This window comes from Juglans microcarpa x Juglans regia, chromosome 1D, assembly GCF_004785595.1.
Source record: "Juglans microcarpa x Juglans regia isolate MS1-56 chromosome 1D, Jm3101_v1.0, whole genome shotgun sequence".
NCBI lineage: Eukaryota > Viridiplantae > Streptophyta > Magnoliopsida > Fagales > Juglandaceae > Juglans > Juglans microcarpa x Juglans regia.
Window position 1 is genome coordinate 35399685 of NC_054594.1, and position 27315 is coordinate 35426999.

Here is a 27315-nt window from a genome sequence, read left to right on the forward strand (position 1 = left end):
ATGTTGTTCATCTCCATCGTTGCCCAAAAGATTAAAACGAGAAACTTCACTGAAATACACTTTCGCAAAGCTATACAGAATAAAACGCCATTTATTTTGAAGCATACAAATCAAATGTGGACTAGCCAATTCACCTTCCTCATCTTCACACATCTTTTTTCAGAATAAAATGCACCTATCTCGCTAGTCTTATCGCTTTGGTTTCGTTGAAGAAGATATTTTACAATTAAAAATTGAGCCATGAAGTACGCTAGCATACCGTTCTATTGCAGAAAATTTTGATTGAAGTAGCTTCATCTCATTCATTGCCAAAGACAATCTTCTTCTGTTTCTGAGAATCTTTTGCTCCAACGTTATCTTTCTTATCAAAGGTCTTCGATTCCTCTTGTTTGAAATCTTCCCTAAGGGGTGGCCATAATACCATAGTGAGAGTAAAACAACGAGTTGTATTACAAGTGCGAGAATAGTATCTCATCTATTATCATTTCCAAGAACCCCACTCTTTCCCCAACCCCAAGAGCAGAGCTTATATCCATCATGTGCAACGAGAACAATATGCGCAGCACCACAAGCGCAAAGGCACTCTCAATTAGACGCTATATTTCTCAGTACTTTTTTATTGTCTTTGTCCTCATTGAGAGAGAGAGAGAGGGGCTCTGAGTTTAGAGAAAGAAAATAGGGTGAGAAAAGTGATAGTTGGAGTTTTTACGTGCTTCTATACAAAATTGATAGAAAGGGAGAGAGAGAGAACAAAATGGAGAGGGGAACAAAATGGAAGTTTTTATCAAAAGGCATGTCGGTTATGCGAGGATTCTGCGAGGATTCCCCCAGCCAGTTGCAACAAGAGTTTCTCTTTTATAAGTAATCGTATGTGATGTATGGGCTGAGCCAGGTTGAGCTACTTAGCTCAAGTCGAATTAGAATTAAGCTTATTTAAGTTGGATTTAAGTAGTGAGGTATTTTTAAATATTTTGTAAATAATAATAAAAAAATAATGATAAAATATTAAATAATAATAAAAAATAAATAAATAATAATAAAAAAATGATGATAGAATATTGAATAATAATAAATAATAATAATAAAATAATAAATATTAGTGAAATATTCAATATTCAAACTGGACCTTATACGTATCAAAAAATAGTCTATATGTACTCAAGGGCCCAATTTTCAGGCCTATATGCCTTGGAATTGTTGGGCTGATTGTATCACAAACTCCTAACTGAATATTGCACATGTCGGATGTTAGTGTTGAGGTGATGTTTCACATAGTTAAATGGTTAGGGCCTCTGCAACGTGAGATAGTTAACACTCATCCAAAGAATATGAGAGATTAAAAATTTTAATGTGAGAGAGTTAATCCACGTATTGATATAGTTTGATATAGAAGGTTAAGATTATAAAGCTATTTTTATTATAAAATAGATCTAACGTATCATATAAAATCATATCAGTTTATAATTTTATTTTATAGAATCTATTTATAACTCTAACAATTCTTTTTTTTATATAATTTTTTATGATTTCGAAATAATTGGGTTGATACTTGATTCTAGGTGAGTTCTTTCTCTTTCACCTTGAAAAAAAATACTCTCTTTATATTCTTAGACACGTCACTTCTGACTCGAAAAATAAAAATAAAGAAATTCAAAAATGGTTGAATAACATCATATCAATACGGTAATAATATATGGTGTTTTCCCTCCAACAATGTTTCCAATGTGAAGTAATGACAGATGACTGGCTACGAAAGGAATGTGACCAGTGTTGTATTGACAGATAGCTGTATGATGTGGGATGCCGATGGCCTTTAGGCCCAATAGAAGGTCCAGCATCCATCCATAGAGGTTGAAGCGAATTTTGGGCCCTTAACGGCCCAAAGTTTGGCCCATGATGGGAACATAATTTACATTATTTCACTGATACTGATTGAAAGAGCTCGAACGCATTGACCATCCTTGAAATGACCAAAATGGCACCACCCACATGCTAAAACCACAAAACCCTAGTGATCTCCCCCAAATACATCCCAGCCGTTTGTTCCCGCAGAATCAATCTCATCCGTTTATCTCAGAGCCCATTAAGTACCTCTAGGGTTTATAACTTGCCCTTCTTTATTCGCGCTTCCCCTCGCCAAGACTGAGCCGTCCCCAACTCTATCCCTCTTTGGTAGAGTCAGATCGAGTTTCTGCAATGGTGAGGCTCTCATACTAGGGATCTATGTTTCATTCTTGTCTCTTGTTCCATGCTTGAATGGTTACTTTCACTCGGGCGAATAGTCTCTTTGTTTGAGAATTCGATTCCATTTTTCAAAGATATATTTTGTATCGTTTTATTTAAAGGTTATTGTGGTTGTTAGGGAAGTGCCGAATCGTAAAGAGGAGAATTATGTTTTGGGTTTTGCTTGTTTCATTGAGAAGTTTCTGCTTTTCTTCTAAAACTGAAGTTGTGGATTAGTCTGAGGGCTTTTGTTTGGTTCCCGGAAAATGCTGGTGAAATGAGAAAAAATTATAAGTCTTGTGCACCACGTTTGAATCTATTATTTTCGTATGAGAAAGGTGAAATCTTGTAGATATGAATGTGCTACGGTTTTTTTTTTTTTGCCGCCATGTTCGGTCATACTTGGTTATTGAAAGTGTCCGAGTCTTAGATAGTGATATTTTTTTTTTTTTTTGAAAATTTAGATAGTGATATTTTGAATCTAAAGGTTAGCTAAGTTTTGTAGGAATATGATATTTGTTTGCTGCCTCCGGAAGAAGTACAGCTTGAATGGAGGTTTTGATTTCATTTTATTTACTGTTTTTCCTTAAAGCGAAAATAAGGCTTTGAGCTTGTACTCCTTCTATTTGATATTCAGCCCCTTTAACAAACAAAATATTGATCGATGATTGGCACACGGTCTTTAGCTCTTTCTTTATTGTTTGAATATATTTTTGCATATTGGGGCCTTTAGAAGAAAAATGTTGAATAAAGTCTCATTCTGATTCTTAGAAATATGTTAATTGCATTTTCTGGTTCTTCCGTTGAGGCTTAAGAAATACTTAATTGGAATCAATTGTGGCCATCTTTTTAAGGCAAAAAGGAAAGGATATTCAGTTTTTCCCCCACGCTGTGAAAATTCGCGTGCATTTTTCATGCTTTGATTTCTTATGTGGTAAATATCTTTGTTGGTTGTTTTGGTAATTATAATGTTGCATGTACCAGTACCAAGTATGCATGTAAGTTTTCTGCTTGGGAGCATGGGTTTTCTTTTATTTTTGCAAGTTTTCTCCTTGGTTTGGCCATTCTTGTTTTTTTTTTTTTATTACATTTGGGATGGGTGTTTACACTAATTTGTCTATCATTGCAGGCCTTTGTCAAGGCTCAAAAATCCAAGGCCTACTTCAAGCGATTTCAGGTCAAGTACAAGAGAAGACGAGGTATTATATTGTGTTTAATGGTTCATAATCTATGATTGATATTATGCTCTATCTGACATTTTGTTTCTTTAATATTATCAGAGGGAAAGACTGACTACCGGGCCAGGATTCGATTGATTAATCAGGACAAGAACAAATATAATACTCCCAAGTATCGGTTTGTTGTGCGATTTGTATCCCAAGATGATAATTTTTCTTGTGTACTACATAACATTCTTATCTCTTATTCCTTATTTAGCTGATCACTGCAAAGGCATTTTTTAATATTCTGTTTGCCTGCTTTCAGTGGTAATAATAATTTAATTTGAAAAAGAAATGTAATCACTATTGTGTCTAAAGGCTTGGATTGAATCTTTATGAATTTGTAATAGCTTGAAAAAATGCTTTATTTACTATTTTTTTCTTGTACATTGTCTAGGATTTGTATTCTTGGTTCTCTGAGATATTATTGTTGGGATCTGCTGATTGTGCTGGCTAATTAATATGTTTGATCTTAAAATCAGAAGGGCTTCCTTTTGGGATTTAATATTTTTCTTTTGCATGTTCTACATAAACCTTAACCTTATTATTAGACCAACAAGGATATTACTGCACAAGTTCTCTCTGCCAGTATTGCTGGTGATTTAGTCCTTGCTGCTGCTTATTCACATGAGCTGCCACGTTATGGACTTGAAGTTGGCCTTACTAACTATGCAGCTGGTATTTCAGTCGTATCTTTCAGAGCTCTTCTCCTCCCCATCATCCTTTCTCTATACTTTTTGTTTCTGTTGCTTCTGTTTGTCTCTTGTATAATGAACAGTTTTTGTAACGTACTCAGCATACTGTACTGGGCTTCTTTTGGCTCGTCGTGTCTTGAAACTGCTTGAAATGGATGATGAGTATCAAGGCAATGTGGAGGTATATCAAGATTTGCATACCATATCTCCCTCTATTCCTCTTCCACATTAGATTTGATCCCCTCTCTGGTTTTATGGAAGCTTCATCTGTTAATGAACTGTTTTATGATTAGGCTACCGGTGAGGATTTCTCGGTTGAGCCTGCAGAGAGCAGGAGGCCATTCCGTGCTCTCCTTGATGTTGGTCTTATTAGGACAACAACTGGCAATCGTGTTTTTGGTGCCCTCAAGGTATTGCCAATCAAAGCTGTCTTTCATAATCTTCTCGGTTCTCGATTTTCTTTTTGGCATCTCATTATGATTAAAAATGAACACCTGTATTAATTGTTGCTGGTTGTTAACTATATAGGGAGCATTGGATGGTGGTCTGGACATCCCTCACAGTGAGAAGAGGTTTGCAGGTTATGGAAAAGAAAGCAAGCAATTTGATGCCGAAGTTCACCGCAAATACATCTATGGTGGCCATGTTGTCGCATATATGAGGGTATGGACTGGGTCATTCCTCTTTCATCTGATCATTGTGTTTCTTACAATGCTTTGTAAGCTGATGTCTACTTTTTATTTTCATCTGTTAAATTGGTGTCAGACTTTGATGGAAGATGAACCTGAGAAGTATCAGTCTCACTTCAGTGAATATATCAAAAGAGAGATTGAGCCTGATGATGTTGAGGAGATGTACAAGAAAGTTCATGCTGCAATCCGTGCCGATCCTGCGGTAAAGAAGTCTGAAAAACAGCCTCCCAAGGAACACAAGAGGTGGGGGCAATTATTAATTGTTGGGTTTTGGTCTATATGCATATGTATTTATGTATACCAGTACTCTTTTTTTCCTATCGATTGTTCTACCGTGTACTTCATTTTGTAACATTTTTTCTGGTGGTATTCTGGCAAATTTCAAATGAATTTCAGTTATTTATTTCCCATTTGTTTTTGTTTTGTTATAAATGATTTCCCCTTGTAGTTATGCTTCTGTAAGATTCAACTTCTGCAAAACCAGGAAAAATCCTGTTTTCTTGCATGTTCTCTCATTTTGATAGTTCCTATCGGTGGTTCATAACAGGTTCAACTTGAAGAAGCTTACTTATGAGGAAAGGAAGGCCAAGCTGATTGAGAGACTGAATGCATTAAATTCTGCAGCTGATGCTGATGATGACGAGGACGATGATTAAAAAGTAGTTTGGGAACGTGAGTTTTATAGTTTTGCTTATCCGAAATCGAAGCTGCATTTCTGCAGTTTAACTAGGGACCTATTCTTGTTTGAAAGTTCTTATGTTTTTCCTTTTTTTGTTAATTTTATCTTAAGTTCAATTTTGCAGCTTGGATGGTATGGGCATTATGATGATGTTGTGACTTGTCATATTGCTCAATTTCCTTGGTTTAAACATTTATAAAAGAAATTTCTTCGTTTAAACTACGAATAGCTTTATTGTGCTCCCTATAGTCAATTTGCTGTGCTCGTTACCCTTTGTGTTAGAGATCCATGGCTTTTCATCGCTCGTTTTCAAGTTTTATATGGTTATAGGAGACTTAAAAAAAGGTTATATATAGGATGATCAATTTTTTACCTATTTGAAAGATTAGATTAATGCAGCATTTATTCCGAGTTACCAGTAATTCTCTCATGGAATGTCTATAGTTTTTTGTTGCTCTGATCAATGAATTTTCATTCTTAAGGTAGATGAGCCGGTTTGGATTTGGATTGAGATGATTTTATTACTATTCACAAATTTTAACTCAAATCTCATTATTATTCACAAATTATATCAACTTATCTCATTTTTGAATCCAAATGGGGCCTTAATTTACCCATCATTGATGTTTGTTAATGGCAGTATGTTTACAAAATTCACTATAAAACTTGTAAAATTCGTTATAAAAGAAAGAAATCGCAATGTAATACATGATAATGTTGATTTTAGTAAGGACCGTTTATATGCCATTCCTTTTGCGTGGATGGTGGGAGTCTTGCCATCTTGAAGGTTTCATGTTCTCGTCTCACCACCTCAAACATCTGGTTCTTCAATATGAGAACAGTCGTCAGCCATGATCAAGTTCTGTGATCATTGGTAATGTCCGGACAGTTCTTTCGTTTGGCATCAACAATCGTGAGAAAAGGTATATGCTTTTGTCTCGAAATTGATTCTGCCCCTAGAACACGACAATTTTGCTGGTCACTCTTCTTTTCACTTCTCATTTTTCGATTTAGGTGAAGAACAGTCCTAAGAGTCATCGAACATTTTGGATACAAAATAAGAAAAACACAAATATGGGACTAGTCAATTTGGTTGGTCGGCTCGTGGGTATTAGTTTTTAACTGGGGTCGGAAGATCAGCTCAAAGAAAATAATCATTTTGGTCACGGAGAGACATAAAAAAAGATACAAAATTTAGTAAACCAGCCACAAAAGGGTCCACAACCAAGAAACCTTATCTGATACCAGCCAATGGATCTCCTTCTCGTTTACAATTTAAGCTACCAACACTATCCACTTCATAGATTTTTCTTACATCTTGATAATATAATCGACTTCCCAAAAAATAAGTCCTATTATTTTGAATTAAAATAGCCCCCCAAAATCGACATAGAGAAGAGTCATGGTCCATTCTCTAACCCCAGCACCAGCTCCTGCAGCACCCATCTCAACAAGATCAACGAAGAAGACTCATTTCTTTTCTACGGGGTTTCAAAGAGCGTGGGCTTGCCATCAAGGTTGTGGTGGAGACGAGCTTGAGTATAAACTTGTCCATCGCAGGTTCGTTTATATATTTCCTTACATATATCTATGAATGCATATGAGTATGTTATGGAAGCATGAATATCATATTTCAAGAGAGTCGAACGTGTTTTAGGGCTCAGTAATTTGCAAAAGTGACATGTTTAAATTAAATGAATCGAATTTAATTTCCGTAAAATAGGAAGATGAAAGTGGGATTAAATTATCGAACTCCTTATATTCCTCTAAGAGAAACAAAATCGCATATATAGAACAATATACATGCTTATAGAATGTAGCTTTCCAACGAGAACGTATACGTATGTTTCATGGATTCATGCACGTTGCACTTTGCAGGGCTGTGACTTTGAGCTTGGCTGGAGCAGTGCTGGGCTTGAATCTCGGTGATCGGAGTGCAAGTGCAGCGGCCAGAAGGCCTCCGCCTCCTCCGCCCACGGAGAAGAAGGACCCCAATGTGGGTGGTGTCCTGGCAAAAGTTCTAGCCAGCAAGAAAAGGAAGGAGGCTATGAAGGAATCTATGGCCAAGTTAAGAGAGAGTGGGAAGCCCATTAAAGAACCAACGGAATGAACATGATTTCTCCATGAATGCAGACCACCTTCGAAGTTATTTGTTTGTGATCACTATCTACAGAGGATGTGTATTTAAGAACATCTATCAAGCACGATTTTCTATCATTTTGAACAAGATTCTTGTACGTAACTAAAATATTCCAATATTTGGCATTTAATCGATCGGTGTCACCGACCAGAAGACCAATTTTTAAGGATAGATCTCTCGCATTCAATGTCTGCAAATCTTCATGCATGCATTCATCCATGTGTTCAACTTGTTCGTTTACAATTGTAAATAGAACAATATTCGTTCGAGACACTGATCAAACAGTGGTACGTCCCAGATTTCCATCTCACAAATATGAAATACCCAGTATATCTTGATCAAGTGCCTTCACTTAATTCAGTTGCTGAGATACACCAGGTGATAATCCTATCTAAACAATAGGAATTGTGAACATATTTTAAATTCCTTTTAATGGCCGTCAGTAACTAAGACCTCTATACAATATAATTTCTGGACAGATTATTTCCCCTTATATATGACAATAATATCATGCATGCCACGAAATTTAGACCCGTTTTCTTTGTGTTTCCGAAGAACTTTGAGGCAAAGGCTTGGTTAATAGATCGGCTATATTTTGGCTGATGCGATCTAATTAGTAATAGCTCTATCCGTGCCTTGGAAATATGTTACTCAATGAAATTCTTCCTTTAAGGGTTTTTCTTGTCTTACATGGCTTAAGTATTTGGGTATTGAGGTGATCTCAGATGATCTGAATGTGAATAGTAGTATTTTGTAAGTTTCATTGAGATGTGTTTGAATGTATGAAATATGTTGAGATATATTATCACAATGTAAAATGACAAGAGAATCAATGTTTTTTTTTTTTGGTACAAAACTTCGAGTTTTTAAAACTTTTTGTTCTTATATCAACAAAGCTTGCTCTTTTTGCTATAAAGATTAATTCAGGAAAATGATAGACACAATTCTTTTTATAATTTTTTATATAATTATGTTTTAAATAAGGAGATTTTTGTAAAACAACTTATAAAAGTAACATGAGAATCTCGCTTTATCTAATTCTAACATTGATATTAGATTTTGAAAGAAAAAATTGGTATAAACTAATAATAATCTTGTAGAACTTGAACTTGAAGCACTCCAACAAGATGATGCCACATCATTAAAATGATGACTGATGGAAATCACTGGCCGCTCTCTGTGGTTGAGTTTGGGATTTGGGCGCTTCATACTTTTGAGACGAAGATAAATTTTTTGGAGTTGTGAGCTCGCACGAAACGAATAGCACACGAGATAGGGAATTTTTTATGCCAAAATAATATTTGGCCAGCAACTTGGACTCAACAGATTTGGCTAGTAAAAATGATTAAAGTTAAAAGTACTATAACTTTGTTGAGTTCACTACAGTGAGTTTTTATACAATCTAGTTAAACTTTGGCCAAAATATAGCACTAGTAGTGGACTCAATGAAGTTTGGCTAAAATTTGATTAAGAAATTCACTTTTACAAATTTAACTAGTCACTTTTCAACAACATCAAATAACATACTCAATAAATCTATCACTATTCTATTAAAATATTGATTTTGAAATTTTCATTTATTTTAATTCTAATTGTATTTTGAATATTTATTCGTTATATTCCACATTAATTTCTAATATTCATATTATTTCAACGGATCAAATTTTATAACAGTCTTTTTTTTTTTACAACAGTCATATTTTTTCAACTGATAAGAAAACGAAACTAAGAACACGCTTTTCAAGAATTTGCAAGTTACGGCAAAGATAAATAATCTCTTCTTAAAATATTGATATTAGGGAAAGTGATTTATCTACATTAAATATAACCATTTCAAGGATAAGTGGACAACCGAGTGGAACGCGCTTTTGCTTTTGAGAAGAAATGAAATCGTGCAGTAGAATGCATGAAATGAAAGCACACGGGAGATGTAATCTTTTATGCCAAAATAATATTTTGGCCAGTAGTTGGTGCTCAATAGATTTGGCCAGTGAAATAGGGAGGACTTTTTCCCTGCACTCCACCCCCATCCATGCGGGGGAGGGATACCCCGTCCGCTACACGAGGTGCAGGGATGGATTTCCATCCTTCCGTCCCCCTCCCCGAGAGGCCTTTGGCCCAGTTAATAACTATTTACTAAGTTTCAACTAATACTATTGAGTATTAACTAATAATCATCACTAAGGTACTAAGCTATTACAATTATACAAATTCAGAGAACTAATAAACTATTGCAATATTACAAACTCATCTAAAAATAATAAATATTACAAATTGTACTACTAACTATTGTAGCAACATTACAATTAATTGTAAATTAATAAAATCATAACATTTCAAATTTGATCAATTTGGGTTGACGATGAGTTCATTGAGTTGTGTTGAGACCATAAAACCTGTAATATTAATAAGTTAAAAATAAAAGAAATTAGAATTATAAAGTATGAACATTACAAAAATTTAAAATACATGCATATTGTGCAAACCATAGCAAATTAGCAATGGTGGGTCCAATACACACAAAATCATACTGCATCGATGGTAGTCTTAGATGCCGTCTCATGTATTACTATAGCAATTAAATTTGAAATTAATACCGATTAAATGAAAATAAATAAATTAAAATAAGAAAATAAAATTCAAGTCCCACAATTACCAGATCTAGGCTAATCACTACCCTCTTCCTTAACGTCGACCTCCTCATAGTCAAGAACATCCGGAACATGAATTGGAGTCCCCGTTATCCAATGCTGCATGCAAATCAAAGCCTTCACAGTGATTGGAGCTAATGAACTCTGGAATGAATCCAATATCCGCCCTTCGGTGCTAAAGGCCAACTTTGAGGCTACGGTGCTAATAAGGATGGCCAATATATTGCGAGCTATCTCTCCAAGGACAGGATACTTCACAGCATTCACCATCCACCAACTTAATATATCAAACTCTCTTGAAAATAGTTGAAACTCCGCTGCCAAGTATCTGTCTATCTCTGACTGAGCCTCTATAGAGCTCCAAACAAAGGGGGTCTGCTCCAACCCTCACCACAGTCCAATCTATGTCTTTTCTCAACCTCGGCTTATGGAACTGGTGGGGGTAAGTGTAGGTGCCGCAATATTACCACCCTGCAAGATGGTAAACTCATCAAATAGTCTACCAAGAGTTTCCTTAACCCTTGCTGCAATATGATCTGCTCATGCTTACCCGTAAGTAATTCCTAATCCAAATACTATGTTATCCACCTTAAATTGATAGTCAACAACAACAGATATATATAACAAAATATTAGCTCTAATGAAATGTCTTCATTACTTGTACTTCGTTCTCATAATCAATGACATCTCCCGCAGCTTAATGTGACCATCCACGACCATGTTATCTAATTCTTCTTTTACCTTACATATTTGCTGATAGAATTAATGGGATGTAGGGTACAAAGTTCTAGATAGCGTTGTGGTGACCTCTTAGAAGTCTAAAAAAATCTACGAAATAGATACAACTTCTCAATCATCATCCATAGACTTCCCAAGCCCTCGTGAGCATCAAAATATTTTACATATTGGATGTTTTCATCACTCAACAATGCAAATGTCAACTTATATTCTTGGGCCGCCTCCAACATAAAAAATGTTGAGTTTTATCGTATAAGTATATCAGTACAAAGATTCTTATTGGATGTTAAGCCCACAGATCTCGTAGCAACCATGAATTTCTCTAATCTCAAAGGAGAAGATCTCACCCATCTCATAGTAGTCCTAACCTGAGCAATCGAGTCATAAAAATTCCTCAAACCATAATTGACAATAAGATTCAGAATATGTGCCGCATCTCACATGCAAACACTCACCACCCATGATTGTCTTATTTGCCTCTTTAAGATAGATCTTAAGATGTCCTAATGTGACATCGTTAGACGAGGCATTATCAACTGTGAATGTAACAACTCGTGTTAACCCTCACTCCTTTATTGCAGCATTCAAGGCCTTTCCAATTGTCTCACCCTTATGATTGGTGATTTGAAAAAATTTTATAATTTTCTTGTATAATGTTCAATCATAATCAATAAAATGCACAGTCAAAAACATATAATTAAAATTTTGGAATGATATCCAAGTATCAGTGGTGAGGCAAACAAATTGACCCGCCAATTGACCCCCCAACTTCTCTTTTTCAGACCAATAATACTTTTTTACATCATTTGCCACCGTGTGACAAGAAGGACGATTAAACATCAGTTCCAAATAGTGAGAATACATTTGGAACCCTTCCCCATCATCAACTTGAAAATGTAGCTCGTCCATGATGACCATACAAGCTAGGTGTCTCCTACACTCATCGAGATCATACTTAGTATACCCCATCAACATTGCGCCCCCACTACTCTTATCCGCCATTTTTTAAGTTCAATCTCTAGCCTAGATTGGTTATTCTCTTGTAATGATCTTAAAATTAGACTTTTTTTTGCACTGTTTTTCTAAGTGCACATTTAATTATGAGGTACCATGTTTCTTATATTGGCATCCATAAATTTCACCACAATGGTTACACTTGACTTGGGATTATTGGGGTCACCACCCTCTAGTTTGGTGAAATGAGACCAAACTATGGAAGCAGGTTTCTTGCTGGCTTGGGAGCAAGGCAAGGTTATGTAGGCGTAGGAGTAGGTGTTGGGCCAGGAGCAGGAGTAGGAGTAGGGGTAGGGGTAGGGGTACCCTGGGTATGGGAGGTCGCACTAGAATTTGCCGGATTTCCCATGAACTCAAGCAAATAAAAAGTCTGAAATTATAGCAAATACGACAACATGCTAAACAATTAACATCTAAACAAAAAATAAAAAAACTGATATGATACTCTCTATTTTAATAGAACCTTAAGTAACTAAGAATCAAGAAACATACATTCTTTAATATCACAATCATTAAGCAAATCAATTCTAACTTTCACCAAATAGTCAGGGTTTTTTTTTTCAGTTGCATGTAGTTTTAATCTACTATTTTTAGTGCGTGTCTATTATGAAAGTCACATCATCAACTTTTAATTATCTATTTGGAGAGAGAAAGAGAGAGAGATAGGTTTATCACATTAATTAATATCACATTATATGTTTTTAGTTTCCTAATAAAATTTTCTCAAAAATAAAGGTTTATCACATTAATTAATATCTTAATTTTTATATTTGGAAATAAGCAATATATTCATACACAATGTATACAAAGCTTAATTCATAATAGCCTCTAATTCCATGTTTTAAGTTCTATAGAATCTTCATTCACTAAGAGGATTGCCAATATATATAAACTTATTGGCAAAAAAAGATATTTCTTAGGGCAAAAATCCACTTATTATTGCATGCATGGCAATTTCAGTGTCATTGTAATTCCATATCCGACATCATGAGTTGATATTATCAGTCATAGTTGTGAGTAAACATCTTTCTTTTTCAAATCATTCAACTATATATTTGCAAATGATCAAGAGAATATCTTGATGATTTTGCTCAACTCAGAATGTCTTTGCTATTTTTCATATGCTTTTAAATTCTTACCTATTGAGAATAAACCAAAAATTCTTAAACCCTAAATTAATTTTGAGTTCCAATCCGAATTTTGAAACCCACAAAATCACTATCACTATCACATATTCAATCATCAAAACACATCATAAACTCACAAAAATCACTATCACATAGCAGATTCACAAACTCCCAAAAATTAACACACATCAGTAATTAATTATCAAAACACATGCACAATCGAGTCTCCACAGCACACAATTTACTAACACAATCACATCCTCCATCTCTGACTAAACCTCATCCTTCCTCCAATCTCTATTTCATAACTCAACAAAAATTAAAATCTGTGAAGTCAGAGATTGAAAGCAAATTCTTACCTTCGGCGACGGAGATGCAGACGAACGGCGATAGTGTAGTGGAAACGACAACAACGACAGTTGGACAGCGACATATATGAGAGAGTGAGAGAGACTCAAAGAGAGAGAAGGAGCTAAGGGAGTAAGGGCTAAGGGGGAGTCGCAGGGGAGGGGGTCTTAACATAGATAAAACGATATCGTTTGGTCATTTGTTATTAAGTAAAAAAGAAAAGGCATGTTTCATGCTTGGGATTATATATTAATATATATAATAAAGCGGGGGCAGGGGGTGCACCCCATCCCACCCCCACTGTTGGTGTCAGATGTGGGCAGAGCCACCCCTACGTTATATTCAATTTAGTTAAACTTTGTCCAAATTTTAATTTAGTTATTAGTGTTTTCAACCTAAAGTGTAATCTAGTTTTGTATCCAAGTGGACATACACTTTTCATCGTACACAATTTTTTTTTTTTTTTTTTTTTTTGTTGTTGATAAAAAGCATACTACATTCATTAATAATGGACATTACAACTTGACCTGAAACATACATTACAAGCCAACTTCAAACAATAATAGCTCCCCAGTCCAACTTGTGACTAATATAGTCTAGTCCAAGCTGTAAACCTCTCCAGACTTAAAGTTTGAGAGACAGTACAACTCTGTCCAAGACAGAGTTAACCAAGCCCATACTCTGTCGGAGTAGGGTGCACCAAACCTCACTCTTTGTCTAAGATGGAGTTGAGGACACACTTTGGACAAAAATCCAAGAGACAATGTGTATTTTTATTTTTCTTTTTTCCAAAAAATAAAATACATTATAGAAATTAAAATACCTGAGAAAATAATGGATTACATCTTGAAAAGATATAGATCTACATTTTCAACTTTGGAGGAAAAAAACTACAGAAAGCAACGACTGTGATGGCGCATGAGGGCCACGCGCCACCCTAGAGGGATGGCGGAAGGTTAGATCTGAAGTAGCTGGTGGCCCTGGACCGAGAAAAACCGCACGTGCTGGTCAGATGGCAATCTGAGTGGTGGCGTGTGGTATACACGCGCTCTCTGTGGGCCGCGCGTGTGGCTCAAGCGCTGCTTTTCGCCCGTCTGAAGATCAGCACCTTGGGGAGACCGTGGTGGGGCATGTGGTGGTCACCAGAGAGTAACAGATTGGCCTTCCTCCAAATTTTGTCCTGTAAAATACCAAACAAGAAAAAGTAAAGGAGAAAAATTGTAGAGGAGATGAAGGAAAGAAAAGGGAGGGAGGAGCTTTTTTCCTAGTTTAAGTCTTCTAGAGAGAAGGAGGAGCCTCTCTCTCTAAAACTAGGACGAGATGAATCCGTACACAATTCTAATTCTGATTTGAAGTGGAATAACCATATCTCCATGCTAAAGGACCATATAATGCATCGACAAAACAATATTACTTTATGTATAACTACTTCTTACCATTGTTTTTTTTTTTATATATCTAAGCAAGCAAATATATTTAATTAACTAAGATGATACAAGAGGAGGGGGTGAGGTTCTCCAATAAACACCCCAAAACAATAACAATAATGCAAAGTGATGGATAAAAAAGAAAAAAAATGAGTTTTTACGATCAATTTCTTGGTCGTCACCCATGTCCTACCAAGAGGATACCATCTTAAAAGACGGTAATAAGCTGTTCGCAAAAAATTGTGAACAATGGAACCACCGCCGGTAGCAGTAGAACCTCTGCTGAAAGCGGTGAGAGTGGCGGGTGCACTGTTGCTTATTGTCATGAGATGATTTTTGGAGATATCCTCAGCCCCTTCTTCAAGATCACGGTTTAGGGAAAACGATAACATAGGAGAAAACCCGGCATCGAATGGACTGATCTGCCGATCATCTGTATTCCCGGGCACCTGTGATGGCGCGTGGCAGCCACACGCCTGTGGGATGGAGAGTAGGTGGCCCAGATCTGGAAGATCTCGGCCAGACAAAGCTACTGGTTGGAAGCGTTGTTGTACGGCGGCGCATGGGGAACACGCAGGGAAACAAGCCGCGCGTGAGGGCCACGCGCAGACCTTTTTGGTGCGACTCTGCGCCGTCCCAATAGTTCGGCAGCTATAGGATGGGGTGGTGGGGCGCGTGTAGGTATATGGTGGCCGAAGAGCAGCATTTCAGACAAAAAACGAACTGGTAGAAAAAGAAGAGAAAAAACACTACTATAAAGTGCGGAAATGAAAAGGAGAAGGACTCTCCGGTGATGGCTCTCACGGAAATGGACGATTCCAGAGAGAAGGCAGACGTTATCACTCTAGAAGGCAGACCCAAGACATAAAAAGGGGCAGTACTTCTTACCATTGTTGTTTGGCAGGATTGAATTGATATCTAGTAGAGGTACCTACTGTTTAAGCGATGAAAATTATTTGTATATTTGAATTGTGTGCAAATTTTAGGTATTTTTTTAAAAAAAATTTAGATAAATTTAAAATCTATATTAAAATTTTTATTTTTTTAAAAGAAATGTCCTAAACAATATCTAACGTTATTATATTAATCTAATACACGACATAATTTTACATATATTATATTGCCTGGGCGGGTTATATACTTGACCCGACTTGGCCCACTTACTGTTTATGCATTAGAAAGTTTGGTGTGTTACTGTTAGTAACAGGTGAGAAAATATTCGCGGCCGAAGAGGAGGAGGAGGAAGAAGAAGAAGAAGATGATGCCCAGATGCTCTGTTTCGTCCAAAGAAGTTCAGCTCTTTCAGAGCTTGAATGGACTTCAACAACTCGCCGAAACACGTCGTTTCAAGGTTCCCCGTCTCTCCTTACTTTGCTTTGCGCCCTTCATTTCTTTTTCTTTTTTTCCCTCGGTGAAAAGTTACCGCTGTATTATTTCCCCCAGTAACAAAACAGATCCTTTCGATGTGAATCTTGTTGCTCTCATGGTTCATCTCTGCTGAAGGGTGTTTTTTGTTTTTAAAAAAGTTTTGGCTTGAATTGGTTGAGTCAGAAAGTAGATGGTACGTAGGAGCTATCCATATTTCATGAGTCTATGATATTGATTGAATTGTGTTTAGTGAGGATTTTAAGATAGTCATTTCTTTGAGTCTTGATTACTATCGTTGTAATCATTTTACTCTGAACGTGTGCGTTGGTTAATGCATGTATGGTGTATCTATATGTGTATATATTCATGTGTTCATCTTAAATGTACATATTTTTGTTACAAGCTGTTTGTTAATGTGTATGCAGGCATGGTTTTTAGATCAATTTGGGGTCCTTCATGATGGCAAAAACCCTTATCCGGGGGCAATTTCAACACGTATGTTTTCATCTGTTAGCCTTGGTAGTCGGGAAACTCTTTTTAGTTGGTACCCTAAAGTCATTCTCGGTGATAGCAACATGCTAGCATTTATGTTTTAATAATTCCTTTGTTTAGTAACAAAAGCCTATCAATAATTTGATTGATGTTTTATAGTAGAAAAACTAGCAAGTACTGGTAGCAAGATGGTGATCATAAGTAATTCCTCAAGACGTGCATCAACAACCATTGAAAAGATGAAGAGCCTTGGATTTGATCCCTCTCTTTTTATGGGAGCCATTACTAGCGGAGAATTGACACATCAATACCTGCAAAGGTTTAACCCCTGAGGTTTTAGATTTCTATTCGACATTCTTTTTTCATTTTCAGGATTGAAAAGTCAATATGGTTTAGCAATCAAAACAAAAAGAAGACAAAAGATTGATATACTACATTTAACTTCTATTTGTTTCCATTCCATATGCTATATGTGGTCCCTGTGAACATTAAAATTTATAATATCTCAATATATGATGGACTTATATGCAACCTTAGTTGTTCTCATTTATCCACAGTTAATGCTATTTCTAGCTTCTAAATGTTTAACGTCTTTCTGAACACCTTCATTAAGGCTACCTTTAATTGATAAGTAATGAAAGTGATCTATGCTTTTCATTTTCTGGGCACACTGTGTTCTTATCCATATTATATTGTGGACTATGCCGCATTGTGTTTTTTTTTCTCAACTTATTTATAGCATAGAGGTTGTGGCTTATCTTTTCATGTATTTTGCTTTTCAATAGGAAAGATGATGCTTGGTTTGCAGCACTTGGAAGATCTTGCATCCATATCACTTGGAGTGACCGGGGTATCATATCTCTTGAGGTATGGTAAATGCACAAGCATTGCTTGTAATCATTTTTTTTCCTTTTATTCGAATCCTATGTTTTTTTGGGGAGTAAATTGGTTTCTCTTCCTCTTCCTTTAAATCATAACCAAGAGGTAAAGCAACACTGCTTCTAGCACGGCTGCTGAAACTCGTGGATCAAATCACTGCTCAAAGGAGAAACAGTGTATTATGCAATTTGAGAAACTAAAGTACAATTAGATTCTTGTATGTGAAAGCTGAATAGCAGCCTGGTTATGATAGATGCTTTCTTCAGTATGATCCAGACTGTGTGACTACATGTACACATTCGGTAGAATTGATGAATTTAATAACACTCGTCCTGTGATCCCACGGCACTGTCTTCTTAGTTTATGTTTCCATCAAACCAAACATTTGTGATTTTATTTGGGTGATAAGCAAAACTGGGGAAATAGATTTGTGCAAGTAATTATCGTGCTGAAGAATACTTTGTCCCAATTTCATGGTCCTTTTCTGTTGTTCGAAATCTTTTAGGGGACAATCACTTAATGCTTTCACATTCGAAATAATGTCGTTTCTTTCCCAAATTACCCCTCATTTTTCATCTTCAATGTGGTTTTTATTTCAAGCATGGGAAATATAGAAATACCATAAAATAATGAGTAATGCTAGATACAAACCCAAGGCATGCAAGCCCTTTAAAAAAAAAAAGAGGGAGATCCATGACAGGGAAGTGGGGTTTTTTAGCAGGTCTCCTTTTTTGCAAAAGACTTACATGGGGCTTGCACACTCTGGGTTTGTACAAATCATTTTCCTAAAAGAACACAGTATTTTCAGTGACTGGACAGACTTTTGGGGCATTCTGAAAAGGAATGAGGGACTAAGAAAATCAAAAGGAGGGTGCAATGTAATTTTTTCGTGATAGGGTATTCTGAAGTCACCCGTGGAATGTTGAGTAAAGTTATCTGGTGTACAAATTCTTGTTGTAGGGACTAGACATACAAGTTGTAGAGAATGTTGAAGAAGCTGAGTTTGTTTTGGCCCATGGAAGTGAAGCTTTGGGGCATCCTTCTGGTGCTGCAATTCCCATGAAACTCACGGACCTTGAGAAAATATTAGAGCGCTGTGCTGCCAAAAGAATTCCAATGGTGGTGGCAAATCCCGATTACGTGACTGTTGAGGCAAGGGACTTGCGAGTAATGCCTGGTAATAACGTTTAATTTTTTTTCTTTTCATTCTTTTATGCAAAATGCATGCAAAGGGCTGATAAAGTATACTATAACCAGGGTGGGATATTTGATTCTCTCGGGATGTAAAAGCAGGGTTAGGATATGACAACGTCTTAGGTTAAATCTCTACGCAAAATATCAATTTATTAGAGTTTAGGTGATGCCCTCTGGATCTAGTGTGGGTGATGTCTCATTTTAGATTTTTTTAGAGTTGCTCATAAATTCATTCGGGAGAATGTTTTTTTTTTTTTTTATAAGTCATTCAGGAGAATGGTTTCTCATTCTTTCGAAAGTTTGTTACCGAAGTGGCAGGTTGAAGAATCAGTAAATGTAGCCCCAAACTTACTAAATGTTATGGTTATATAGTGTATCTTAAAATATGGAGAGAATCTGTTAACCTAAAAGAAAAGAGAGAAAAAAAGGACTGAGAAAGAGAGGTCCATAGGGGTAGTAGTTCTCTATTGTAGCATGTTCGATGCCAACTATTGACTCTAAACATGTGTTTGAAATTTCTTTGTTCCCATATGATTTTTGTCCTCCTTTGCCTTTGAAACTTATTTTTCAAATTAGTAAATTTGGTCTCTTCCCTTTTATTCTTTTTTCCGTCTTGGTCATATTACAATTCATTTTACACTGTCACTCTATCCACATATCCCGTGTCCTGCCTTTTGTCACATTTACTGAGTTTAATACGTTCAAGTCTGTTTTTTCCTAGCATCTTTTGGTAATGTGCATTGATTTGCACTGAGTCATTAACTTGTAAATATATTTCATCTGTAATCTCTCTGGCTTGGTTTCATAAATAAGAATGGGGGTGATTTGAATGAGGTGGGCAGTCCAACCCTGCTATGTGCTATCCCATCTTATCTAGCTCCTAACTCAATGGATTGGGTGCTGAAAAAGGTGGCGGAGCTGCAGGAGTGTTTGGGGATTTCTTGTGTAAGATATGAAGAGCAATTCAAGGCTCTTCTAGTTGCTATTGAAACTGGGCATCCAACGGTAGTAAAGTCTGTTGCTAAAAAAGATAGAGAGTTGAAAAGATTGGTGTGCTCTATTAATTATGACAATAAGGAGGGCAGTGTAGGGAGGGAAAGATTAAAGGAGAGGGGGAGCAGTTTTTTCTTATGAAGCCTAAAATCTTATCGTGGAATGTTAGGGGGATTAACGATGCTAATAAGCGACTTCGCATTTGTTCCCTCCTTCGTAGTTGGAAAGTTGATATTGTATGCCTCCAAGAGACTAAGTTGAGTCATGTTGACAAAAGTATTATCCGAAGTTTATGGGGTTGCTCTTTTGTGGGATGGAGTTTCTTAGCATCATTCGGTGCTTCTGGAGGGGTATTGTCGATGTGGGATATGAGAGTGGTGGATTTAGTAGAGGATTGCATTGGGGATCATTTAGTGGCCGTCTCTTTCAAGAACATTGTGAATGGGTGGCGGTGGGCCCTTATTGGAGTGTACGGGCCTAATGGGGATAGAGATAGACGATTGTTATGGGAGGAGCTGGCGGGAGTGCATTATATTTGGGAATTACCTTGGGTTGTGTGAGGATTTTAATGTGGTACGTTTTCCTTGTGAAAGGGCGGGGGCTACTTCTTTGTCACGGGCCATGGCAGATTTCTCGAAGCTGATATTTTATGTCAATTTGATTGATCTTCCTCTGGTCGGGGGGTTGCACACTTGGTCCAATAGAAGAGGGGGGTCAAGATTGGACAGGTTTCTAGTCTCTTCTTGGGAGACACATTATCCAGACCTAAGCCAGAAGCGCTTGCCTCGGGAATGCTTGGATCATTTTTCCATTTTGCTAGACTGTGGCGGTATTCACGAGGGAAGGCGATATTTCAAATTTGAAAATATGTGGCTCCATACGGTCGGTTTTGAGGAGAATGTGAGGAATTGGTGGGCCTCCTACTCTTTCTATGGCACCCCTAGTTTTATTGTGATAGGTAAACTTATAACTCTCAAGTTGGATTTAAAGAAGTGGAATATTGAGACTTTTAGACATACTGATGAGCAAAAGAGTCTTCTATGGAACGAGTTGAATTCTCTTGAAGCGGTGGAGGTTAGTGAGGAGTCTTTGTTGAGAAAAATTGAGGTGGTGTCTGAAATTGAGAAAGTTTTGTTGCTGGAAGAAATCTCTTGGCGCCAGAAATCTAGGATGACGTGGTTGAAGGAGGGTGACAAATGTACTAAGTTCTTTCACAAGATGGCAAACTCCCATAGGCGTAATAATGTGATTGAGGTGATACATTCTGGCAATACGGTGCATCAATCTCTAGCGGATATTCAAGACCACATAGAAAGTTATTATGAAAATCTTTTCAAAGAGACAAAGGTGTGGCGACCTAAACTGGATGGGTTACTTTTTGAACAATTGGATGGTTGTGCAGTGAGTTTGTTGGAGAGACCAGTCCGAAGTGCAGCAATTGGTGAGAGGTATGTGTAAAGATAAAGCCCTAGGGCTGGACGGTTTCTCTATGGCTTTTTTTCAAGAGTGTTGGGGCATAGTGAAGGATGATGTGATGAGGGTCTTCCATGAGTTTCATTGTTGCCACAAGTTTGAGAAGTCCGCTACTTTTATTGCACTTATTCCGAAGATAGCGAGAGCCATTGAGTTGAAAGATTTCCGTCCTATTAGTTTGGTAAGCGGGATCTACAAAATCATTTCGAAAGTATTAGCTAATTGAATGAGCTTGGTGATGGACAAAATCATTTTCAAGCCTCAAAATTCCTTTTTACGTGGCCGGCAAATTTTGGATTCAGTTTTGGTAGCAAATGAGTGCTTGGACAGCCGTTTGAGCGATGGTATTCCGGGAGTTCTATTCAAGTTGGATATGGAAAAGGCGTATGATCATGTGTGCTGGGATTTTCTGATTTTATATGCTGAGGAGGTGTGGCTTCGGTGATAGGTGGTGTGGTTGGGTGAAACATTGTGTATCTTCTGCTCGGTTTTCTGTTTTAGTTAATGGCCAACCCTGTGGATTTTTTCAGAGTTCTAGGGGATTGAGACAAGGGGATCCGTTATCTCATTTTCTCTTTATTTTAGGGATGGAGGCTCTGAGTCGCATGTTGGAGACGGCGGTAAGGGGAGGTTTCATTGCTGGTTTTCAGTGGGTAATACTAAAACAGGTGCATTTTCCATTTCCCACTTGTTGTATGCAGATGAATCTTTTGTGATGCTGACAGTGGACAGCTTCAAGCTTTAAGGGCTGTTCTTTTGTGCTTTGAAGCTGTTTCGGGCTCAATGTGAACTTGGAAAAGTTGGAATTGGTCCCGGTAGGGGAGGTGAAAAATATCAACCATCTAGCAGAGTTGCTGGGGTGCAAAGTGGCCTCTCTTCCTATGAAATACCTCAGATTACCTTTGGGAGCCTCTTTCAAAGCAAAAAATATTTGGGATGGTCTGGTAGAAAAAAGATTGGCGGGTTGGAAGTGGCTCTACCTATCAAAAGGGGGGAGACTAACTCTTATCAAAAGTACTCTCTCAAAATCTTCCTACATACTTTCTCTCATTATTCCCTTTACCGGTGGGTGTGGCCAATCGGATCGAAAAACTGTTTAGGGCCTTCTTGTGGGGTGGCATGTGAGAAGAGCATAAATTTCACTTAGTGAGCTGGCAAAAAGTGTGTTGTCTGAAGGAGATGGGAGGCTTGGGGGTGCGCAATTTATTCTTTTTTAATAAAGCTCTCCTTGGGAAGTGGTTGTGGAGATTCCAATTGGAAGAGGACTCGCTATGGAGATTGGTTATTGATCGGAAGTATGGTTGTGATTGGGGGGTTTGGCGTTCTAAGGAGGGTAGGGGTACGTATGGGGTGAGCCTCTAGAAATTTATTAGAAAAGGTGGAAGGTGTTCGTAAAACACACTAATTTTGGGGTGGGAGAGGGTACAAGAATCAGCTTTTGGTTTGATGTATGGTGTGGTGAGAGAGCCTTATTTTCTGCTTTTCCTGGTGTTTTCAGATTGGCAGTAAATCAGCAAGTCACTGTTTCAGATGTAATGAGTCGAGAGAACGGTAATGTACATTGGAATATGATCTTATCCAGAAACGCGCAGGATTGGGAGGTGGATGAAATGGAGGGTTTTTACAGCTTTCTTCATTCCAAGAAGATAGGAGGAAATGGGAGAGATAGACTGTTGTGGAAACACTCGGGGAGCAGAAAATTCTCAGTTAAATCTTTCTATAAAGTGCTGGCAGCACACCAGCCTAGTTGGTTTCCTTGGAAGGGTATTTGGAGAGTTCCCATACTCCCTAAAGTTGCCTTTTTTACTTGGACTACAACTTTAAGAAAGATTTTGACGGCTGATAATTTAAGGAAATGTGGTGTGATTGTGATGGAGTGGTGCTACATGTGTAAAAGCAATGGCGAATCAATTGAGCATCTTTTTTTTGCATTGTGAGGTGGCAAGGGAATTATGGGCGGGTATTTTCGGTCGAGTTGGGTTGTCTTGGGTCATGCCCAAGAGTGTGGTGGATCTCCTAGCATGTTGGAATAGGAAGCATCATTGCTTCCAACTAGCAGCGACGTGGAGAATGGTTCCTTTGTGTCTATTGTGGTGTATTTGGATGGAGCGCAATGAGAGGTGCGTCAACAACAATGAGAGAACTGTGGGGGAATTATGGAATTTTTTTGTATTTTCTTTAGTTCAATGGTTTGCTGCTATTGTATTAAAGGGAGGGAATGCCCATGAGTTCTTGCTTTCTTTCCAACTTTCTAGAATGTAATTAGATGTCTCTTTTGTATACTTCTTGTGTACATGGGCTGTGCCTAGTTTCATTCAATCAATAAAGTTTCTTACTTATCAAATAAAAACTTAAGAGTTCCAGTTCATGTGTTATGATACAAGCTTTACTGTATCATTCAGCTCTTTATTTGTTTCTTCACTCACGCAAGCATATTTAGTTTGCAACACAAGTAAATCAAGAAGGCATCTCAGTTTTGAGATTTGGGAATTGCAAAAAATCTAACGTCCAACCTCTTTTCCGTAATTTAGTGTAAGTGATGACTCTCCATAACTGATTATCTAGTTAGCAGCTTACCGCTTGCTGATTCTTATCTAGTTACTGTTTAGAAGTCAATTTGGTTCGCATGGCTTTGTTATTGATTCCTTTAAAAAGTATGTCAGTTACACTAGATATGGAATCTCTATCATTTCTGTGTTTATCTATGTTAGAGTGCTTGTGTTTTTTATGACGTGAAAATTTTAATTTTGTTAGGAACTCTGGCGGCCAAATATGAGAAGCTTGGGGGTGAAGTGAAATGGATGGGCAAGCCAGATAAGGTGATGAAATCACATTGTTCTCCATTATCTTCATCATGGTCATCGTTCATTTCCATATTACATGTTCTTGTGCACCCAGACAGTCACTTCCTTGCTCTGGGTTGCATGCAAAGTAGGCACAGTTACTCTAGATAACTCCGCTTGCAATGTGCATTTCCTCACAATCTCTCTTACCATATAATTAATATGTATGCTCTAATACCATATGAATGATAATGCGAGAATTTCATTATTCTAGAATTTTCAAGATAAGAGCATATTGTTCTGAGATGTGACTAGCAAATAATTGCAATGAAATTTTGACCTGTATAATTTAATTAGTAAATAGCAAAAACTCAGCCAAGCTTTTTCGCATACCTTTAAAGCCAATACAACAATTGAAATTATATTTAGCATTAAATCATCTGAATTCTTCTCAAATTATATTCAATCAGTGCTGATTAGTTCTTTGAAAATCTTATCAAAACTTTGGTTGTAAGTGGTTTCCATGTTATTTCACAGATTCTTACCTAGCAAATTTCAAATAATTCCTGAAAAAACCAACCAGCTGTCAGCCTGTCAGAGATGTGTTTTGTACCCAGGCTTAGTCTAGCAGTCTCTTGTATTTATTTCTAATTAGTCAGTCTCACAGAGCCGTGCAGTTTTCAGGAATAGATAAATTTATTAAACTAAAAATATTATATTTAGCTAAGTTAGTTCCCTACATCGAATCATTGTACAATAAATGTAACTTTTGAAAGAGTGCCAATGTTATCACCTCGATCTCCGAAATTTGGTTAAAACTTTGGTCTTCCCTCCTTTAGTCTTTTCGTTTTATATATTGATTATGGAAAACCTTACAAATTTACTTCAGTGGAGATAGGGGCGAAAGTCTTTTTATATAGTGTGTCAAAGTAACCTTGCCCATAAAGAGTTGTGACTTCCTCTAAATTCAGTAACCTTTATTAGGCCCTTGTTTATAAAGCTAAAAAGGCTCGAGTAAACAAAACCAAAAAGACATGCGCTAAACTAACTTGAAATGACCATTAGCAACTTTATTAGATTTATTATTTTTCATTTAAGAGTTTTTTTTTCTTTATTACATATATAATTTAATTTTCATTTAATAACATAATGGCAAAGTTGATGATGTCGTTGAAAAGAAGCAAAGTTCCCACCCCCCTTCCAAAATTTTATATTGGTAGCGATAGTCCTCATGATGTTGCAGTTGATTTTTTTGTGATCACTAATTTTTATAGTTGAATTTTGGGGTAACTAGTTGGAACTTTTGAAAAGGTGGGATATGATTGCTTTTCTCTTGATTTTAAGTGTTTTTTCTTCTTACCATTGTGTTTGCCATTGTCAACTTCTTTGGGCGGCCCACCCCCCCCCCCCCCAAAAAAAAAAAAAAAAAATCTTCCTTCGTCACAAGTCTTGTGTGCTGGCTTGACTCCAATATTATACCTTTTGAAAATGGTATCAGATAATCTATGAAGCAGCCATGGCAATGGCTGGTGTTGATGCGTCTGATTCTATTGCTGTTGGTGATTCTCTCCACCATGACATCAAGGGAGCAAATCAGGCTGGAATCCAATCAGCTTTTATCACTGGTGGAATCCATGCAACAGAACTTGGAGTCAGCAATTTTGGAGAAACTGCAGATTTGTCTTCTGTTGAAGTTCTTGCATCGAAATATAATGCTTATCCGTCATATGTATTACCTGCATTTACATGGTAAAATCTCAGGTTGGTAAGCACTCTAAATTCCCAGTAACATACAAATAAATTATTTATTAAAATCTCATAAGATTTATATGATTTAAACTTAATTGATTTGATGTTATGGCGACATGTGAGATTAGGTCGAGAGTTTGTGATTTGAAATCATTAAAAGTTCAATTTTTTTTTTTCATGCAGAAGAATTACAGTGTGCTGAAAGCAACTTTAACTGACGAGTTACTTGATATTGATTGCAAGTTTGAACTATGTATGTCTGATCTTAGGACATTACTTTGATTTTTGTGTGCAGATGCAGATGAGTTTTCCATTTGCTTGGCAGTCATGACAGATTTGTTGAAATCGTAGACTTCCATTCCCCTGAGTTCTGACTGTCTTTGACTGGATGTTCCAATCTAGGATGGCCTAAATCATTACTTAGAATGTCCTTCTGATTCTGTGTGTCGATCAGTGTACTACAGGAATCCCAATAAATGGTTAGAGCCACAGAGCAAAACATTCTACTTAAAAACACTACAGTGTGTTTCTATGAACACTATGGAATTATTTTGACGTCATATGTGTAGAAAGATGACTTGTTAGGATTTCTGTTTATTAGAGAAGATAGTTTTGAGTAATGTCACATACAGTCGTAGAGTTCGCAAGTGCCGTGCAGTCGCTTTAAAAAAGAGTAAGTTTTATTATTAAAAAATTAAATTTTTTTTTTATGCAAGTCTTGTATTTATTTATTATTTTTAAAGTGATTGCGCGACTCTTGCACATTTACGACTGTAACTATTATTTCTCTTATTTTTAACGGATAAAAATAATGAAAGACAGATCCTACTCAGACGTCAGATAATAGCTTGCTACTGAGTTGACACCGGACAAAAGAACTTGCAATGAGTCTCTCTATGTTGGCTGGCTTGGATTGGTCGTGAATCTTACGTTAAGTATGGCATAATTTCGTAGTTTATTCCCGAGACTTAATCAGACATAAACCATGACATTTACAGGCAAGTCTGACAATATTTCGAAGGTTGTTGAGCGGATCAAGATAGTGTATGGAAGTCTCTTAATGAAATGCAAAACTAGAAGTTCAAAGCAATTCGAGATGTCATGTCCACATTTTTAATATCGATATAAAATAAATAAATAAAATTAATATTAATGTTATTTATTTTCAGCTCTTTATGATGTTGTGAATATTTGTAATATTTATTTATTTATTAAACAGTGGAACCACAAATATTGATGATTGTGATGGATCATCTTATCCGGAAAACAATCCGACAGCACATAAACCAGTGCTGGACGGTGACACAAGATTCATAAGAATTTCATCTTCACGGTATAGGTTTTAAGCACCATAAGAATTTTAGGAAGTATTTATCATCGAGATTCGAGAGTCTGAGACCTATCTCTAGTCTCAAAAGTGTGAAGGTGGT

General features: G+C 36.8%; 3 protein-coding genes across 6 annotated transcripts; all 3 read left to right on the forward strand.

Annotated features, from left to right (window-relative positions):
- Window positions 1–2049: 2049 nt before the first annotated feature.
- On the forward strand, window positions 2050–5728 carry LOC121268506 (60S ribosomal protein L5). Of its 2 annotated transcripts, none has more exons than XM_041172830.1 (9): window positions 2050–2199; window positions 3353–3422; window positions 3504–3595; window positions 3995–4121; window positions 4240–4319; window positions 4432–4548; window positions 4667–4801; window positions 4904–5073; window positions 5378–5728. In XM_041172830.1, the coding sequence occupies exons 1-9, from the start codon at window positions 2197–2199 to the stop codon at window positions 5484–5486; spliced, it is 903 nt and encodes a 300-aa protein (XP_041028764.1). In that variant the 5' UTR covers window positions 2050–2196; the 3' UTR covers window positions 5487–5728. The 2 variants fall into 2 exon arrangements, with proteins under 2 accessions (XP_041028764.1, XP_041028757.1); XM_041172823.1 differs by lacking the exon at window positions 2050–2199 and adding an exon at window positions 2368–2561.
- A 1055-nt stretch (window positions 5729–6783) lies between these two features.
- On the forward strand, window positions 6784–7816 carry LOC121243189. The gene is made up of 2 exons (XM_041141270.1): window positions 6784–7069; window positions 7388–7816. Exons 1-2 carry the CDS (start codon window positions 6912–6914, stop codon window positions 7617–7619), a joined length of 390 nt encoding a protein of 129 aa, XP_040997204.1. The 5' UTR covers window positions 6784–6911; the 3' UTR covers window positions 7620–7816.
- An 8312-nt stretch (window positions 7817–16128) lies between these two features.
- LOC121239066 (glycerol-3-phosphate phosphatase) lies at window positions 16129–26469 on the forward strand. 3 transcript variants are annotated; one of them, XM_041136200.1, is made up of 8 exons: window positions 16129–16305; window positions 16748–16817; window positions 16974–17133; window positions 17600–17681; window positions 18654–18870; window positions 24108–24172; window positions 25635–25885; window positions 26181–26469. In XM_041136200.1, coding segments are annotated over exons 1-8 (939 nt in total). In that variant the 5' UTR covers window positions 16129–16212; the 3' UTR covers window positions 26182–26469. The 3 variants fall into 3 exon arrangements, with proteins under 3 accessions (XP_040992134.1, XP_040992126.1, XP_040992142.1); XM_041136192.1 differs by lacking the exon at window positions 26181–26469 and having other exon boundaries at window positions 25635–25895; XM_041136208.1 differs by lacking the exons at window positions 16129–16305; window positions 26181–26469 and adding an exon at window positions 16379–16515 and having other exon boundaries at window positions 25635–25895.
- The last annotated feature ends 846 nt before the right edge of the window (window positions 26470–27315 follow it).

What these genes read in the sequence shown, in the direction of transcription:
- LOC121268506 (XM_041172823.1), top strand. An exon ending in CCTTACTAACTATGCAGCTG is followed by an intron (nt 4,122 to 4,239) that starts GTATTTCAGTCG and finishes TAACGTACTCAG; the next exon opens with CATACTGTACTGGGCTTCTT. An exon ending in CCTCCCAAGGAACACAAGAG is followed by an intron (nt 5,074 to 5,377) that starts GTGGGGGCAATT and finishes GGTTCATAACAG; the next exon opens with GTTCAACTTGAAGAAGCTTA.
- LOC121239066 (XM_041136192.1), top strand. Translation starts at nt 16,213, where the DNA reads ATGATGCCCAGATGCTCTGTTTCGTCCAAAGAAGTTCAGCTCTTTCAG. An exon ending in ACACATCAATACCTGCAAAG is followed by an intron (nt 17,134 to 17,599) that starts GTTTAACCCCTG and finishes GCTTTTCAATAG; the next exon opens with GAAAGATGATGCTTGGTTTG. An exon ending in GGACTTGCGAGTAATGCCTG is followed by an intron (nt 18,871 to 24,107) that starts GTAATAACGTTT and finishes TAATTTTGTTAG; the next exon opens with GAACTCTGGCGGCCAAATAT.
- LOC121243189 (XM_041141270.1), top strand. Translation starts at nt 6,912, where the DNA reads ATGGTCCATTCTCTAACCCCAGCACCAGCTCCTGCAGCACCCATCTCA. An exon ending in TATAAACTTGTCCATCGCAG is followed by an intron (nt 7,070 to 7,387) that starts GTTCGTTTATAT and finishes TGCACTTTGCAG; the next exon opens with GGCTGTGACTTTGAGCTTGG.